This window comes from Heterodontus francisci, chromosome 41 (assembly GCF_036365525.1).
Source record: "Heterodontus francisci isolate sHetFra1 chromosome 41, sHetFra1.hap1, whole genome shotgun sequence".
In the NCBI taxonomy this organism is placed as follows: Eukaryota; Metazoa; Chordata; class Chondrichthyes; order Heterodontiformes; family Heterodontidae; genus Heterodontus; species Heterodontus francisci.
The window spans coordinates 34,414,980-34,433,512 of NC_090411.1; the positions used below are offsets into that span (position 1 = coordinate 34,414,980).

At 43.0% G+C, this 18,533-nt stretch overlaps 1 protein-coding gene across 6 annotated transcripts in view; it reads right to left on the reverse strand.

Annotated features, from left to right (window-relative positions):
• Positions 1–18,533, reverse strand: part of LOC137353469 (trinucleotide repeat-containing gene 6B protein-like) — a 187,473-nt gene that overhangs the window by 53,637 nt on the left and 115,303 nt on the right. For 5 of the 6 annotated variants that reach the window (XM_068019787.1, XM_068019785.1, XM_068019786.1 and 2 more), the window contains one exon: positions 7,808–7,895. In XM_068019787.1, the coding sequence (XP_067875888.1) occupies positions 7,808–7,895 (88 nt within the window). Of the gene's footprint in view, positions 1–7,807; positions 7,896–9,988; positions 10,008–18,533 lie in introns of those variants that run through there. The other variant, XM_068019791.1, reaches the window with a different exon arrangement.

Here is an 18,533-nt window from a genome sequence, read left to right on the forward strand (position 1 = left end):
GGCTGTAGCGTGCCTAATCGATGAATGAGGTGCTGTTCCTCGAGCTCGCGTTGATATTCACTGGAACACTGCAGCAATCCCAGGACAGAGATTGAGCATGAGAGCGGGGGGGGGGGGAAAGAGTGTTGAAATGGCCAGCAACCGGAAGCTCGGGGTCATGCTTTCAGACTGAGCGGAGGTGTTCTGCAAAGCGGTCACCCAGTCTGCGTTTGGTCTCACCAATGTAGAGGAGACCACATTGTGAGCAGCGAATACAGTATACTACATTGAAAGAAGTACGAGTAAATCACTGCTTCACCTGAAAGGAGTGTTTGAGGCTTTGGATAGTGAAAAGACAGGAGGTAAATGGGCAGGTATTACACCTCCCGCGATTGCAAGGGAAGGTGTCGTGGAAAGTGGACGAGGTGGTGGGGGTAATGGAGGAGTGGACCAGGGTGTCGCGGAGGGAACAATCCCTTCGGAATGCTGACAGGGGAAGGGAGGGGGAAGATGCGTTTATTAGTGGCATCACGCTGGAGGTGGCGGAAATGGCAGAGGATGATCCTCTGGATGGGGAGGCTGGTGGGGTGGAAAGTGAGGACAAAGGGAACCCTATCGCGGTTCTGGGAGGGAGGGGAAATTGTAGCAGTGCTTTCAAATATATAATCTTCCAAAAACACAACTGGAAGAGCGAACAAGGAGTATACAAAAAGTGTGTTTAAATTTGGCCAAAGAAACTCAGTTATGACTGGCCAAGTAGGCAGCTTCTAACTGCCTCATGCTTTTGTTCATCTCACTCATCCTACTTGATCTCTCACTACATTATAACTTTCATTATCCATAATGACATTTAAGTGAAAAACAAACTCTGGGACTATCGATTTAACCGTACGTAACAAAACTTTCCGACAGACACAAAAAAAACTTCACCGATAAATCCAACTTAGTTTTGCTAAAAAAAAAGAGCTTGCTTATATTGACAAGATGAATCCAATAGAAAATAAGCTCGAGATGAATTTAGAAATCTCAAGAGGCAACAAGCAAAAGGTGCTCATTGGTGGAGTAACAGGCAGTTTTGAGATTATATGGGGCACAGATTGCTGTGGCAGATCGTAAAGAGTTAAGATTTAACACCTTCGCCCCTCCCACCCAAAAGCTCTGGGAAAGCTCACAACAATGGATAATGTCACATGAATGCCAACATAAAAAGCTCTTTGTGCAGCAGGAAGCACTCATGTTCTGTCTAACCATGATTCTTTAAATTTGTGATTGACAACAGCTATCACTTGTGAACAGTTTTTCAGTTTTCTTTTTGGGGGGGGGGGGGGGGGGGAGGTGAGAGAAGATTGCAGAATAAATACTCAAAAAAAAACAGGTTTCAGATTTGACTTAATCAGAAATAAGTTTTTTTTTTACTCAGTATATTTTTATGAAGCAGTGTGATGTGGCTATGTACAACGCCAATCCTGACAGGAAGAAAAGGCCCCATACAAAATGGGAAACAAATCCAAATTACTGAAATCAGTATTCGCTCCAGCTCTCATGGCAGCATGAAAACTTGGCTGTGTTACAAGTTTCCATTCTATCACTGAATGGAAAGCCTACTCCCAGCATAGATTATGCTCTAGTAAAGAGTCCAAGTTTGGCCAAGCTTGTCTCTCCCTCCACTTTTTTCCACTCATTCGTGCCTCATTGCCTGAGAGGGCACTTATCTCCCAGGCCTGTTGATGGTACTCTAAAACCAATATACAAGAGGCTCTCAAGAATTTCCTGGATTGAAATGCCCCCCACTTACAAGGAAAATGATTTCAAGCCTGTTATCAAATTGTAGGGGTGAAGTGCCCTATAATTTGTTCCATTAATATATTTCAGCCTAGCAAGCATTCCTTGCTGCAACAGTGTGACACTCTTCTTTCCTGTGAGCATAATTTTCAGTTTAATATTTTAATTGACAAATTAGGGACAGTTTGTAACTGTTTTCCATGTCCGATAGGAATGGAGACAAGACCTCTCAAATTATTCTCTCAAACCAATCTTACACCCAGCAGACAGATGAGACTTGTGACCCATCAGTCAAGGGTGGATTTAAGCTCAGATCTATCTAAGAGCTGAAAGCTAATGTCTATCTGGCTGCACCACCCATCCTTGCAAAAGTGACAAAGATTAAATACCAGAAGAGTTTTCTACGTAATTTTGAAAGTGGGATTTAAATTGGTGGCAATCTTGTTTTTCTTCATTCTGCTGGGTAAGACTAGACACCATGCCCAATTTGGATAACAAAGTAAAGATTGCTCAAGTGAGTTTGCACATATTTTTGAGTCTCACATGCTTTTGTTGACGTGCCAATACCAACTGAAGTGCTGTGGCTTTCTTTTTGGCAATTCTTTCCCCTAAAGGCACTGATTCTCGTTAAAGCACAATTACTCTAATACTGACCACCTCCTGGTACCTTACTCAAATGGCCCCACTTCATACACAAGCTGGCATAGTGAACATCGGCAATTTTTGATCTTGGTTGTAACTCACAGCAGAGGATTGACCTGGACCCCACCAACGTCTGTGCACTCATGCTTTCCAGCAAGGACCAATGGATAGCAAGAAGAAGTGGAAATCTACTGCCGCTTCAGCAAACTCAGCACAGTCTAGGGATTGAATCTGGGATCTGGGTAGTCTTTATATTGCAGCTACTCATTAGATAAACTCATGAGCCTTTGTTTAGGGGCAGGAAATGGAGCTTATGGTCAACCTAAACCATAATGCAGAGGTTACAATAAACACGTCTTCTCTCTGATAACACCACACTAGAGTGCTCTCCACTGTAAGTGTAGCAAAAGTGTTATACTTCAAGTGCCAATCTCAAATAGATTAATAACTATGCAAATACTTAACTGTGGGTCATAACCTGCAGAGGAACAAAAAAATGCTGCCCGGTTAAATTTTGATTCATAGGCACCACACTGACAAAGATGGGAAACATGTACATGCACCTCTACCCTCACCCCTTCCCCTCCCTCCCAGAACCGTGACAGGGTTCCCCTTGTCCTCACTTTTCATCCCACCAGCCTCCATATCCAAAGGATCATCCTCCGCCATTTTCGCCACCTCCAGCGTGATGCCACTACCAGTCGCATCTTCCCCTCCCTTCCCCTGTCAGCATTCCGAAGGGATCATTCCCTCCGCGACACCCTGGTCCACTCCTCCATTACCCCCACCACCTCGTCCCCGTCCCAGGGCACCTTCCCTTGCAATCGCAGGAGGTGTAATACCTGCCCATTTACCTCCTCTCTCCTCACTATCCCAGGCCCCAAACACTCCTTTCAGGTGAAGCAGCTATTTACTTGTACTTCTTTCAATGTAGTATACTGTATTCGCTGCTCACAGTGTGGTCTCCTCTACATTGGGGAGACCAAGCGCAGACTGGGTGACCGCTTTGCGGAACATCTCCGCTCAGTCCGCAAGCAGGACCCTGAGCTTCCGGTTGCTTGCCATTTCAACACTCCCCCCTGCTCTCATCTGTCCTGGGATTGCTGCAGTGTTCCAGTGAACATCAACGCAAGCTCGAGGAACAGCATCTCATCTACCGATTAGGCACACTACAGCCTGCCGGACTGAACATTGAGTTCAATAATTTCAGAGCATGACAGCCCCACACTTTACTTTCATTTTTAGTTATTTTTTCTTTCTTTTTTTACATTCCTTTTTACATTTTTTACAATCCTTTTTTTGCATTTATTTCATTTCATCTTAGTTTGTTCAGTTTGCTTACCCACGGTTTTTTTCAGGTTGTTTTTCTTCAGGTTTGCACTTGCTGCTGTTCAATATTCAGTATATTCACACCTAATCTGTGCTAATGCTTTGTCTTTCAACACACCATTAACATATTGTTTGCCTTTGCTCCGTGACCTTTTGGTCAGCTATGTGGCCTGGTCCAATCTGCACCTTCTCCTTTGTTATCTCTTGCCCAACCCCCACCTCACTTGTTTATAATCTGTGACTTTTCTAATATTTGTCAGTTCCGAAGAAGGGTCACTGACCCGAAACGTTAACTCTGCTTCTCTTTCCACAGATGCTGCCAGACCTGCTGAGTGAATCCAGCATTTCTTGTTTTTGTTACAGGTATATAGTTTACTTCTTGGACATGGAAGAGACAAAATGGGACGAATGAAGACTTTTAACTGAAACAGAACTTAATTAGAAAGGAGACGGACCATTTAGTTTGGGTGTGGACAAGTTGAGAACCTATGGACAAGAATGGGAGATGCAAAGGGAAGGAAACTCACAGTGAAGGTCTGCTACGGAGAGCCAGATCAGGCAAAAGGTTTGGACCAAAAACTTTAGTCATGTACAGGAACAGATGCAGCCATTATGGGTTACGTCAATTTACCGGGGATAGACTGGGAAATCCATAAAGGGAGCAATAAGAGGCAACATATGATCCTGGACATTAGCAGATTGTCACAAGGAACAATTTGTCAAGGAACCTACAGGACCAAAGGCACTACTGGACCTGATGCAAAGCAACAACCAGGAGGTGAAAGAGCAGGTGAAAGTCAGAGAACACCTTGCTAAGGGTAGCCAAAATGTCATAGAGCTAAAGGTTAGGCTTAAGATGGGAAAGCGATTGAATACAATGGAAACATTCAACTCCAGAATGGCAGATTTGAAGGGATGAGGGGCAAACTCAGGAAAACAGGACTGAATTTTTTTTAATTCTTTCATGGGATGTGGGCAAGGCCAGCATTTGTTGCCTATCCCTAATTGCCCTTGACAACTGAGTGGCTTGCTAGACTATTTCAGAGGGCAGTTAAGAGTCAACCACATTGCTGTGGATCCAGTCACATGTAGGCTAAACCAGGTAAGGACAGCAGATTTCCTTCCCTAAAGGGTATTAGTGAACCAGATGGGTTTTTACGACAATCGATGATAATTTCATGGCACTATTACTGAGACTAGCTTTCAATTCCAAATAACACAGTTAGAGGAGAAAAGCAAATAAAAGATTACTTTGCGTGTAGAAATACTATACATAAAGCACAGAACAGATATAGACCACCACACGAATAGGGTGAGAGAGGAAAAGACCAATATCAACAATGGAAGAAACACAGGCATAAATGCAAAAAGAAAAGATATTGTTCCCAAGATAAAAAAAAGTTATAAGTAGCTTTGCGAGCTGAAACAATAACAAGGTAAAGGAGATTAAGAAATTGGTCAGATGACCTAAAACAGAAAATGAGGTTTGCATAGCAGGGAAGTTAAAAAGTAATGTCAACCATTTCTATATATGTATTAACCGAAAGCAGGCAAATAAGGAATCTGTGGGTCTCACATAACACCAATCTTTAAAAAGGGGCACTGAAAACCACCAAACTACAGGCCAGTGAGCCTAACATGTGGATGGGCAAAGTATTAGAAGGCATCCTGAAAGATATTTAAACACTGATACGAAGCTCAGAGGACAGCATGGGTTTATGGGTGAGAGATCATGCTCTGCAGAAACAACATATTTTACTGAAGGAAATTTTGTGGATGTGTTGGGATTTAGATTTCAAAGTATTTAAAACCATGCCACACTAAGGGAATCGAAGGATACGGGGATAGAGTGAGAAAAGTGGAGTTAAGGTAGATCGACCACGACTTTATTGAATGGCAGAGCATGCTCGAGGGTCTGAATGGCCGACTGCTGCTCATGTTTCTTACATTGATATGTACAAGCAATCAGTCCACAAAGCTGGAAACCACTGAATGAGGACAAGCAATAGAAGTAAATGGAAAGTTGACTAAACTAGAAACAGCAAAGAGTGCTGTGAATGGAATTGTGTGAACATGGTACACAGTCACTAGCCAGGCCATTGTTGCTTACAGAGCATGTAAGTAATTTGTGACTCACCACCACCTTCTCATGGGCAATTAGGCATGGGTAATAAATGCTGACCTTGCCAGCAACACTCACATTCCATGAACAAATATAAAAATAAAATTGAGGCTGGGACCAGAAACTAAACTTAGCTTGCAGTTAACACTAAATTGGGGATGATGGAGAAGTTCAAGTAATAGGAAATTTGCACACAACATACAAAGGAATCTAGATAGGTTGGGAAAAGGCCTGAGGAGTGGTAAATTACACTTCATACAGATAGATGCAAGGTAATGGTCTGGGTAGGGGAAATAATCATTGGCAACATAAACTAAACGGCTATCTGCAGCAGGCCTCACCACAGGGTTGACTATAATGGATTACAGCCACATTACTGTACTACTTGTCCAGATGGATGAAATTTAGTAGCATGCAATTAGGAACACAGGAAAATACAGGACCAGAAACGACTCTACGATCCATCTGACCAGTCCCAAAAATGAATAGCTCTAAATTGCCTACTCCCTCAAATAAAGGTATTGGTGGTTAGCTCACAGAAATTGAGTGCAGTGAGCAGTAACATTAAGGAAAGTCAACCAGGTTGAAAGATGTATAGTCAGAGGGACAGAGCACAAATCCTAAGAGGTAATACTGAGTCCATAGAAGACACTGTACAGCTACTCCTGGAGTACAGTGTGCAATTGTGGATACCACATTACAGCAAAGTTATCCACTGGAGGTAGTGTAGAAAGCACAACCAAAAAGATACTGAGCTTAAGAGACTGACAAGCCAGGGATTGCATACTTAGGAGAGAAGGCTCATAGGAAATGAAAATACTTCAGGGCATAAACAGACTGGACTCCACTAAAAATATGTTAAAGATTGCCACAATCTCCAGAAACAGTGATTATGGGTTCTAGCTTAAAAGAGGAAAGGAGCAGACAGTTGAGATTTAACTGCTTTATGCAGGGGTGGCAAACATGAGGAATGGATAGTCCTGGGAGGTAGTGAGATAGTGCACAAAATTTATGGGAAAATTGAACTGCTATTTGAGGGTGTAGGCAATTTAGAGGCACAGCGACATCCCAAGAGCGACGTCTCAACTCATTCCATCTTCGCTGCCTCCGGAGAATCCTTGACATCAGGTGGCAGGACCGTATCTCCAATGCAGAAGTCCTCAGGCGCTCAACATCCCCAGCATATACACCCTACTGAGACAGCGGCGCTTGAGATGGCTTGGTCATGTGAGCCACATGGAAGATGGCAGGATCATCAAGGAAGCATGGTACAGCGAACTCGTCACTGGTATCAGACCCACCAGCTGTCCATGTCTCTGCTTTAAAGACGCCTGCAAACACGACATGAAGTCCTGTGACATTGATCACAAGTCGTGGGAGTCAGTTGCCAGTGATCGCCATAGCTGGCGGACAGCCATAAAGGCGGGGCTAAACAGTGGCGAGTCGAAGAGACTTAGCAGTTGGCAGGAAAAAAGACAGAAGCGCAAGGAGAGCGCCAACTGTGTAACAGCCCTGACAACCAATTTTAACTGCAGCGCCTGTGGAAGAATCTGTCACTCTAGAATTGGCCTTTATAACCACTAAGGCGCTGCTTCACAAACCACTGACCACCTCAAGGCGCTTACCCATTGTCTCTCGAGACAAGGAGGCCAAAGGAGGCAATTTAGAGCTGTTCAATTTTGGGACTGGTCAGATGGATCGCAGAGTTGTTTCTGGTCCTGTATTTTTCTGTGTTCCTATTTGCATGCTACTAAATTTCATCCATCTGGACAAGTAGTACAGTAATGTGGCTGTAATCCATTATAATCAATAGGACAGGGTCTTTGGAGTCAAAAAAGAGTACAGAAATAGCAATACAAACCAGCACATTTATCAACAGACACAAGGGATTTATTTTAAAAAAAAACTGTATTTGGCTACTCATCAGTGAAAGCAGCAGACCTTTCGTCTCACCTTCTGAGTGGCGTCTTTCTTTTTCTTGTCCTCTTTTTTCCTTTTCTTTTCTTCCATTAACTGTTCTTCCTTTTCTTCTTCCTTCTCTCTGTAAAGGAATGCATAAAAAGGAGGACCATTACTTTATTAAAACAAGGAAACAAGATCTGCAAGCACTTGAAACAGAAGAACAAAAACAGAAAAGGTTGGAATTACAAAGAAGGACTATGAACACCTGGAAACCGTAAGGTTAACCAGTCTTTTCTCTTTGCAGATCCTGAGGAACCAGGTGTGTGCATCTTGCATTTTCACTTGAGGCTTTCCATCACATACTCACTGTCAGGAAATATTAGGTGCTGGTCTGGAAGTCCTCTCTATTAAGTCAGTAGTCAATTTCTTCACAATTCCTTGCAGAGTAAATATTATTTTACAGGGGGTAAAAATTCCACTGGTCTTACACAGGGAAGAGATTCAGCCAAGAAGAGGCCCTACCTACACAAGTATCAGTTCTAAGTCAAGCTGCAGAAAGGAAAAGGACCACTCAGTTGCAGCTGATTTCATGCTACTTATATAGTTTGCCTGGAATTTCTAGTGCAGTGCCACAGGTAATATAGATTGGAAGTCATTTGCAGCACCCTTTTCCTCAGCCAGTGCCCGTGGCATACTTGCTACTCCGTGTTGTGTCTGGGCTTTCATTTGACTCACATACCTGTGGGATATGGCAAGAATAGGATTCAGTGCTGCTCTTCTAGCTGTCAAGTGAGAGAAAGCCAGGGAATGCTATTAGAAGCCATGTATAAAACAAATGGGATTCATTAAAAATAGAGAACCAAAGTATTAATGAAACATTGAAATAGCAGAAGGCCATTCAGCCCCTCAAACAAACTCCGCCATTCAATTAGGTCATGGTTGATCGGCACCTTAATTTTATTTACTTGCTTTAGTTCCAAATCCCTTGATACTCTTTATCCAGGGTAATACAACAGGGCTTCGGATTTATTTCCCATTCCAGGAATAGCACCTCTGACTACTCAGAGTATTGCAATGAAGAATCAGGCTAGATTTTATGCTAAAGTTCCACGGATCTTAAAACCTGCAACCTTCTGAGTCTGGGATGAGGTCACTACCAAATCAACACTTGAGGGGAAAAAAAAAAAGAGGGGGGAAAAATTAACAAATTGACATATTTTGTAACTTTGTAAGGGGAGGACAGTTTGAGGGTGATCTTTTTCTATCAACTCACGAACATTACAATCCACTGTCACAAGTTTTGATCCTGCTTTTCTGTCAAGTTATCACTGTACTTCCAAATTAATTTTGCTACTTTTTCTGTCAGTGTAGTTGCAGGCTCTGGCCATTAAATGGATCTACAAAGTGAATTTTTGAAGTTGTCTGTCCAGTTGGTGTGTTTTAAAAAAAAAGTTGCGGTGAAACTGTAGCTATCCTAGGCTGTTAAGCGGCCTCCAATTCAAGTATGCAACAGCACAGGAGATACTAGTACTCTTTTAAAAACCTTCATTTTGAATGCAACAGCCACAGAAACTGAATCAAGCACGTCTGGAACAAAGTAAATGGACATTTTGTGCACCATGTACCCAAAGTTTCAGAATTATGTACAATGGGTTACCATCCTTCCACCTCATACTGAAAACCAGGCTGCTGGCTGTGAGGAAAATTAATTTCTTCACCACCTTAAATGCTCTTGTGGGTGTGACTGAAACTGTGAACTAAAGAATTGGGTGGCAGCTGTGAAAATGTCATCTAACTGTAGCCTGTGCTACAATAGGTGGTCAGTGATGAGAGCTTTACACTGGCACTGGCAGGAAGAAGAGTTCCAGAGGCCAGAGTTCCTACTCTTGATATTCTGTGACACCCCTGCAAGAGGGGAGTGCAAGCGCCATAGTAGTGTGGGCTGGGTTGATGCGATCCATGGTTGAAAGGATTAGTAACACTTCCAATCTAGTCTCTCAGATACAAAAAGGGACATACGTTAATAGTTTTGGTGGTATTAAATGTTACAGAAATACTCCAGGATAAAAGGTCTCTCTAATGACCCCCTAGATGTACTCCAGAGAAAATTTCTGAACATTTAAATTAATTAACATCGCAGCTTACTCCACAAGTAGGCTGGAGTTTAAGAAAGGTTCTCAACTCAATCCAAAGCAAAGATAAAAGTTTGAGGAGGACTGTATCCATACTTACATAGCAAGTGGGGAATTGATGAAACTGACAACAGGAAGAGGGAGAGAAATGTAGTCCTAGAATGAATAGTGAGAGGAAATAAGAACATAAGAAATAGGAGCAGGAGTAGGCCATTCAGCCCATCAAGCCTGCCCTGCCATTCAATAAGATCATGGCTGATCTGTCCCAGGCCTCAACTCCTCTTTTGGGCCTGCTCCACATACCCCTCGACTCAGATTTCAAAAATCTACCTACCTCCTCCTTAAATACATTTAGTGACCCAGCCTCCACAACTCCCTGAAGCAGAGAATTCCAGAGATTCACCACCCTCTGAGAGAAGAAATTCCTTCGCATCTCAGTTTTAAATTTGTGCCCCCTTATTCTGTAACTATGTCCCCTAGTTCGAGATACCCCCACCAGTGGAAACATTCTCAACATCTACCCGGCCCAGCCCCCTTAGAATCTTATATGTTTCAATAAGATCACCCCTCATTCTTCTAAACTCCAATGAATAAAGGCCTAACCTGTTTAGTCGTTCTTGATAAGACAACCCCTTCATCCCAGGAATCAACCTAGTGAACCTTTTCTGAACTCCCTCCAATGCCAGTATATCCTTCCTTAAACACAGGGACCAAAATTGTATACAGCACTCCAGGTGTGGCCTCACCAACGCCCTGTACAGTTGTAATAAGACTTCCCTATTGTTAAACTCTAACCCCCTAGCAATAAAGGCCAAAATTCCATTTGCCTTCCTAATGACTTGCTGCACCTGCATGCTAACGTTTTGTGTTTCATGTACAAGAACACCCAGATCCCTCTGTACTGCAGTATTTCTCTATCTAAAATAATAATCTACCTTTTTATTCTTCCTACCAAAGTGGATGACCTCACACTTTCCCACATTGAACTCCATCTGCCAAGTTTTTGCCCACTCACTTAACCCATCTATATCCCTTTGCAGATTCTGTGTCCTAATCACAACATGCCTTCCCACCTATTTCTGTATCAGCAAATTTGGATACACCACCCTTCCTCCCGGTCATTGATAAAGATAGTAAATAGTTGAGGCCCTAGGACCGATCCTTGTGGCACCCCACTAGTTACAGCTTTCCAACCTGAAAAAGACCCATTGATCCTGACTCTGCCTTCTGTGTTGGCCAATCTTCAATCCATGCCAACACGTTACCCCCAATACCCTGAGCTCTTATTTTGTGTAATAACCTTTTATGTGGCACCTTATCGAATGCCATCTGAAAATCCAAATACACTACATCTACCAGTTCCCCTTTATCCACTCTGCTCGTTATATCCTCAAAGAACTCTTAACAAATTTGTCAAACATGATTTAACTTTCATAAAACCATGTTGACTCTGTTTGATTGCATTATGTTTTTCTAAATCACCTGCTATTTCTTCCTTAATAATGGATTCTAGCATTTTCCCAATGACAGATATTAACTAACTGGTCTATAGTTTCCTGCATTCTGTCTCCCTCCTTTCTTGAATAGAGGCGTCACATTAGCGCTTTTCCAATCCGCTGGTACCCTACCGGTATCCAGTGAGTTTTGGTATATTATGACCAATGCCTCCACTATCTCTGCAGCCACTTCTTTTAAAGCCCTTGGATGCAGGCCATCAGCTCCTGGCAACTTGTCTGCCTTTAGTCCCATCAGTTTGCCCAGGATCTTTTCCCTCGTGATAGAGATTGTTACATGTTCCTCCCTCCCATTTACACCTTGCTCATCTATTCTTGTCGGGATGTTCATTGGTTCTTCCATCGTGAGGACCAATGCAAAATATTGGTTTAAATTATCTGCCATTTCCCTGTTGTTATTAATTCCCGAGTCTCATCCTTTAAGTGTCCCACACTTACTTCAGTTATTCTCTTCCTTTTTATATACCCGTAGAAGCTCTTAATGTTTTTTTTAATATTTCTTGCCAATTTAGTCTCAATCAATTTTTGTGTCATCCGCTGCTGGTTTCTAAAAAATTCCCAATCCTCTGGCCTATCACTAGCTTTTGCTGCTTTGTACGCCTTTGTTTTTGATTTGATACTCTCCTCAACTTCCTTTGTTATCCATGGGTGGTATCTCGTTCTCATCGAGTCCTTCCTTCTGACCAGAATAAATGTTTGCTGAGTGTTACGAAATATCTGCTTAAAAGTCTGCTACTGCTCCTCTACTGACTTTCCCCTGTAGTCTATTTTCCCAACCCGCTTTAGACAACTCTTTCTTCATACCTCTGTAATCGCCCTCGTTTAAGTTGAAGACACTGGTTTGAGACCCGAGTTGCTCTCCCTCAAACTGAATTTGAAATTCTACCATGTTATGATCGCTTCCTCCTAAAGGATCCTTAACTACGAGATCTCTTATTAATCCTAACTCATTACACATTACCAAAACTAAAATAGCCTGTTCCCGGGTAGGTTCTGCAACGTATTGTTCTAAGAAACAATCCCTGATGCACTCTACAAATTCGTCTTCCATGCTACCCTTGCCAATTTGATTTGTCCAGTCTATATGCAGATTAAAATCAACCATGATAATTGCGGTGTCCTTCTTACACGCCTCCATTATTTCCTGACTAATATTTTGTCCTGCAGAGAGGCAACTCCTCGGGGACCTCTAGACCATTCCCACCCATGATTTCTTTACCTTGCTATTCCTTACTTCCACCCAAATTGATTCTACATCCTGATTCATGACACCTATATCATTATTCACAACTGCACTGATCCCTTCATTTAATAACAAAGCTACCCACCTCCTTTTCCTTTCTGCCTATTCTTCCAGAACGTCTTATATCCTTGAACATTGAGTTTCCAGTCCTGGTCATCCTGTAACCATGTCTCTGTGATAGCTATCAAATCAAATTTATTTGTTTCTATCTGTGCCGTCAGCTCGTCCACCTTGTTACAAATGCTATGTGCATTCAGATAAAGAGACTTAAGCTTTGAATTTTTACCTACTCTGCTTCTAATTTCTGCTGTACTCTTACACTTGTATTCTCTGTCCCTTCCTAACACACCCTGATTGATGTATGCCCCTTCACTACCCTGCACTTCTGCTCTCTCATTATGTATTGACTTTTTAAAATCCCTTTCAATTGAACCCTCTCCCCTCCCCACCCTCCCACTATTAAGCTTAAAGCCTTATCTACAACCCTAGTTGTACGATGCGCCAGGACACTGGTCCCAGCATGGTTCAAGTAAAGCCCATCCCAACGGAACAGCTCTCTTTCTCCAGTACTGGTACCTGTGTCCCATGAATCGGAACCCATTTCTCCCACACCAATCTTTGAGCCATGCATTTACCTCTCTAATCTTATTTACCCTATGCCAATTTGCACATGGCTCAGGTAGTAATCCAGAGATTATTACCTTTGAGGTTCTGCTTTTTAATTTAGCCCCGAGCTGCTCATAGTCACTCAACAGAACCTCTTTCCTCGTCCTACCTATGTCGTTGGTACCTACGTGGACCACGACAACTAGATTCCTTCCCTCCGACTCCAAGTTCCTCTCCAGCCCAGAAGAGATGTCCTTAACCGTGGCACCAGGTAGGCAACACAGCGTTTGGGATTCTCTATATTCGCCGCAGAGAACAGTAGCTATTCCCCTAACTATGCTATCCCCTATTACAACTACATTTCTCTTTTCTCCCCTCACTTGAATGGCGCTTTGAACCACGGTGCTGTGGTCAGTTCACTCATCCTTCCTGCAGTCTGTGCCCTCGTCCACACGGGGAGCAAGAACCTTGTACCTAATGGATAAGGGCACTGACTGAGGCTCCTCCATAGCTAAATTCTGGATCCCCATATCTGCCTCACTTGCAGTCACACCCTCCTGTCCCTGACCACGGCCCAGATTGGATGGAATTAATCTAAGGGGTGTGACTGTCTCCTGAAACAGTGTCCAGGTAACTCTCCCCCTCCCTGATGTGTTGCAGTGTCCGCAGCTCGGACTCCAGCTCATCAACTCTGAGCCGAAGTTCGTCGAGCAGCCAACACTTGCTGCAGATGTTGTCACCGTAGGTCGCAGTGGTGTCCACCAGCTCCCACATACTACAGCTGCAACACATTGCCTGCCCAGCCATCTGTATTCTATTTAATTAATTAATTTGGATCTCAGTATTTTACAAAAAAATGAATTATTTAAGTGTACTCTTAATGTAATGCCGTCCCTTGATTTAAATTACTTGGTCAAAACAAAAAGAGACACGGAAGAAATACCCACCAATCACTTACCAGTTCTCCTGTGATGGTCAAGCAGGTCCACTGAACAGAACAGAGCGCTCTCACTGCTGCTGCTTCTGGTCTCTGGCCTTTCATTTCCCGGCTCCTCACGCCTGTGCCCGCTCTCACCGCCGCCGCTGCTGCTTCTGGTCAAAATGTCATTGACCAAGCCTGTACAATCCATGTTTTTGACAGCGAGGCCTGGCATGGACTGTTTTTACTTTTAAATCGATGTCAAAAGCTATTTTCATAAAACCCCGATTAAAGGAGCATGTAAACACCCACCATCTACACAGATCACTATGAGAATAATCAGAATGTGAGGCAGGCACATTTCCCCGCTGTTTGTCAGAGTCTATAGTGTAATACAGATGGCTGCTTTTCATGAGTGTTATGCTGTAAGCTAGGGGAGCAGTTAAAGACAAATGTCTAAACTTGTGCCGCTATCATCAGGCTACTAAAACTAAAAGGGGTTACGCCACACAAAATTAAATAACCTTTTCTTTCAGATTTCCAGCCCCAAGCATCATTTGCTTATGAACAAGCCTTGTAGACCATCATTCTGCATCCACTGGGACTAGGGCAGCTAAATCTCCCTGATGTGCTTCAAACCCCAAACCACCTGTGAGCAATGATTAGGAAAATCATGTAGTATGCTAAATAAACCTAGTGAAAACATTAGACAGATAGATGATTAATATTCAGCCTCTTGTTGTTAAACTAGTGTACAAGTGGCTCTGGATAATAGAGCGGAAACCCACATCCCGAATTGTCAAAGGCAGCTTTGAACACCCCAACTGTTCCCCTACTGAAGATCAGCTAACTCAAGAGACTAAGAATAGCACTGGGGACATTCCTAGTCTTTGATTCAGCCTTACACTGGTTGAAACAGTGCCCATTAAATATTCTACAACTGCTGGAAAGACCTACTACTATTAAGCAATTTGGAAGTGCTGTGTGGTTATACTGAAATGTTTTTACAACTGCAGATTTCATTTTGTGAAATTACTGTTTGAAAATAGATTACAGTTTTCTAGTTTTCGTTTACTTGACGTTGTGCAATGACCTGCATACAGTCCATTCATAGAAATTCAGGAAACGAGTTTTAAAAAAGTGGGAAAGGGTTAAGAGGGTTTCTGATAATGTGATATACGGCATGATGCAATACTAGGAGTTGAGACATGCATTTCACTTGCTTTAGCCTCACTGACATAATTTGCTTCTCTTATCTGTATATGCATGCTGTGAACAGATGGTCACTTCAAAAAAATAACAGCAGCAAGTACTTCAAATTTTCAAAAAATAAAATGCACTTTGCAACTTGGGAGGTAATCAAAGTTCATGGGCTGGCAGAGGAGGAGGCTGCTTTGAATTAATCTTGCAGTTTAAGACCCGTCTACATCAAATGTGTGTTTGGCATCAGCTTGACGATATCTATTTTGCTGCTGGGAAGCCATTTACACTCTGTTTTTAGTCATGCTTAGGTCTGCATTATGTTGGCATCTCCTCACAGTAATGCTGGAAAGCACTCGGAATTGCCTTCTCTTACAGAAGAGGCCATGGAGTGGCATGGCATGCGTTTGTGCATACAATTTGTTTATGTGGGAAATACGGTCAGAGCAATTCCTCACTACATAAAGCAAGAGGGAACTGAAAGGTGGGGTTTGCACAGTTGGATTTGTAATGTCCTGTGTTAGGAGAGGCCTCAGTACAGGTCATGTCTGGTACAATATGGAAAAGATAGGAAAATAGGCTCCCCAAATAGTTAATCATAGCATTTCAAACTGCAAAAAGGGATTTTTGTGCCTACAGCATCCAAGTTTTGACAGATGCATTCCATTGACATGAGGTGACTAATAAGGCAATCTGAGTTCACCTGCTTATAGAATTACTTAGAATAACATGGACAAGAGCTGAATTCCAGAGGTGAGGTGACCTACTGATGAAGCAGCAACCGATCTGCTCTTGACATCAACAGCATTTGACTGAATGTGGCATCAAGCAGCCCTAGTAAAATTGAAGTCACTCCACTGGCTGTGGTCATATCTAGCACAAAATAAGATGGCTACAGTTTTTGGAGGTCAATCATCTCAGCCCCAGGACATCACTGCAGGAGTTTTCCAGGGTAGTATCCTCAGCCCAACCATCTTGTCCTGGCTGGTCCAATTAAGTTTCTGGTCAGTTGCCAATGGAGGTTTCGACGATGGTATCACCACTGAATGAAGTGGAGATGGTTAGACTCTTGTTGGAGATGATCATTGCCATCCAGGACAAAGCAACTAGTTCGATCGGTACGCCATCCACTGCCTTAAACCTTCACTTAATCCGCTACTGGCGCACCATGGGTGCAGGGTATCCCATCTACAAGATGCACCAGAGCAACTTGCCAAGGCTTCTTTACCAGCACCTCCAAAAATCACAACCTCTACCAGCTAGGAGGACAACAGTAGCAGAAGCATGGGAACACCACCACCTGCAAGTTACACACCATCCTGACTTGGAAATATATCGGCTGCTCCTTCATCATCAGTGGGTCAAAATTCTGCACCTCCCTAGCCAATAGCACTTATGGAAGCACCTTCACCACACTGCAAAGTCTGGGAGGCTACTGGATGTGGTTTGCTGAAATATCCTTTCTAGACGTCACGGCACATTAGATCAATGTTCTAACACATCGGAGAAATGGGTCCAAACCCAAGATAGAGGGAATGAACTGTTCCATTTGGCAGAAGGATTCCAAGTACAATAAAGCAGAGTAGTCCTAATCCTGATCAATGCTGAAGAGAACTATACTAAATCTTGAACCTTTGTTCAGCAAACTTACAGTAAGAAGCCAGGAGAATAACCAACAATCAACAAAAATGGTTTGATTTTGAAGTCTGTGCACATCAGATTGGAAAGACGGCTTGCTGGCAAGGCCATCAAACATCCTATTGATTACCACCAAGAAGGCTTCCCTCACCTGTACCAGAACAGAAAGAAATCCCCACCTCAGGCAGATTGACAGCATTATACAACTCAAGATGCTCTCTCCAGGCACATCTCAAGTTGTGAGGGGAAGAATCTATAACTGTACCTTGGGTGTTTTTAGTAGTTCAAGTGGTCCTGGTATGAAAATTACACTTCACTATCCTATGACAACAGTGATTAGGGATATTATTCAAAAATCAGAACGACAGATGCAAGCAGAATAATTCCAGTAAAACCGGACCATCAGCACCAAGAAAATCCCAGCACCCAGTTATTTTTCTTTAAATAAATAATGTTCCAGTACAAGCCTGTAACTAGTTCAATGCTCTTGATCCGAACGGCCTTTAATAATTTGCCACCTCAACACCATCAAAAGTGCACCTTTTGCCTACAGGGAGGAGATTGCAGAGCCGTTGTTGTTGATCTTTATGTCGTCATTGTCGACAGGTGTAGTGCCGGAGGACTGGAGGATAGCAAATGTTGTCCCCTTGTTCAAGAAGGGGAGTAGAGACAGCCCTGGTAATTATAGACCTGTGAGCCTTACTTCGGTTGTGGGTAAAATGTTGGAAAGGGTTATAAGAGATAGGATTTATAATCATCTTGAAAAGAATAAGTTCATTTGCGATAGTCAGCACGGTTTTGTGAAAGGTAGGTCGTGCCTCACAAACCTTATTGAGTTTTTCGAGAAGGTGACCAAACAGGTGGATGAGGGTAAAGCAGTGGATGTGGTGTATATGGATTTCAGTAAGGCGTTTGATAAGGTTCCCCATGGTAGGCTATTGCAGAAAATACGGAAGTATGGGGTTGAAGGTGATTTAGAGCTTTGGATCAGAAATTGGCTAGCTGAAAGAAGACAGAGGGTGGTGGTTGATGGCAAATGTTCATCCTGGAGTTTAGTTACTAGTGGTGTACTGCAAGGATCTGTTTTGGGGCCACTGCTGTTTGTCATTTTTATAAATGACCTGGATGAGGGTGTAGAAGGGTGGGTTAGTAAATTTGCGGATGACACGAAGGTCGGTGGAGTTGTGGATAGTGCCGAAGGATGTTGTAGGGTACAGAGGGACATAGATAGGCTGCAGAGCTGGGCTGAGAGATGGCAAATGGAGTTTAATGCGGAGAAGTGTGAGGTGATTCACTTTGGAAGGAGTAACAGGAATGCAGAGTACTGGGCTAATGGGAAGATTCTTGGCAGTGTAGATGAGCAGAGAGATCTTGGTGTCCAGGTATATAAATCCCTGAAAGTGGCTACCCAGGTTAATAGGGCTGTTAAGAAAGCATATGGTGTGTTAGCTTTTATTAGTAGGGGGATCGAGTTTCGGAGCCACGAGGTCATGATGCAGCTGTACAAAACTCTGGTGAGGCCGCA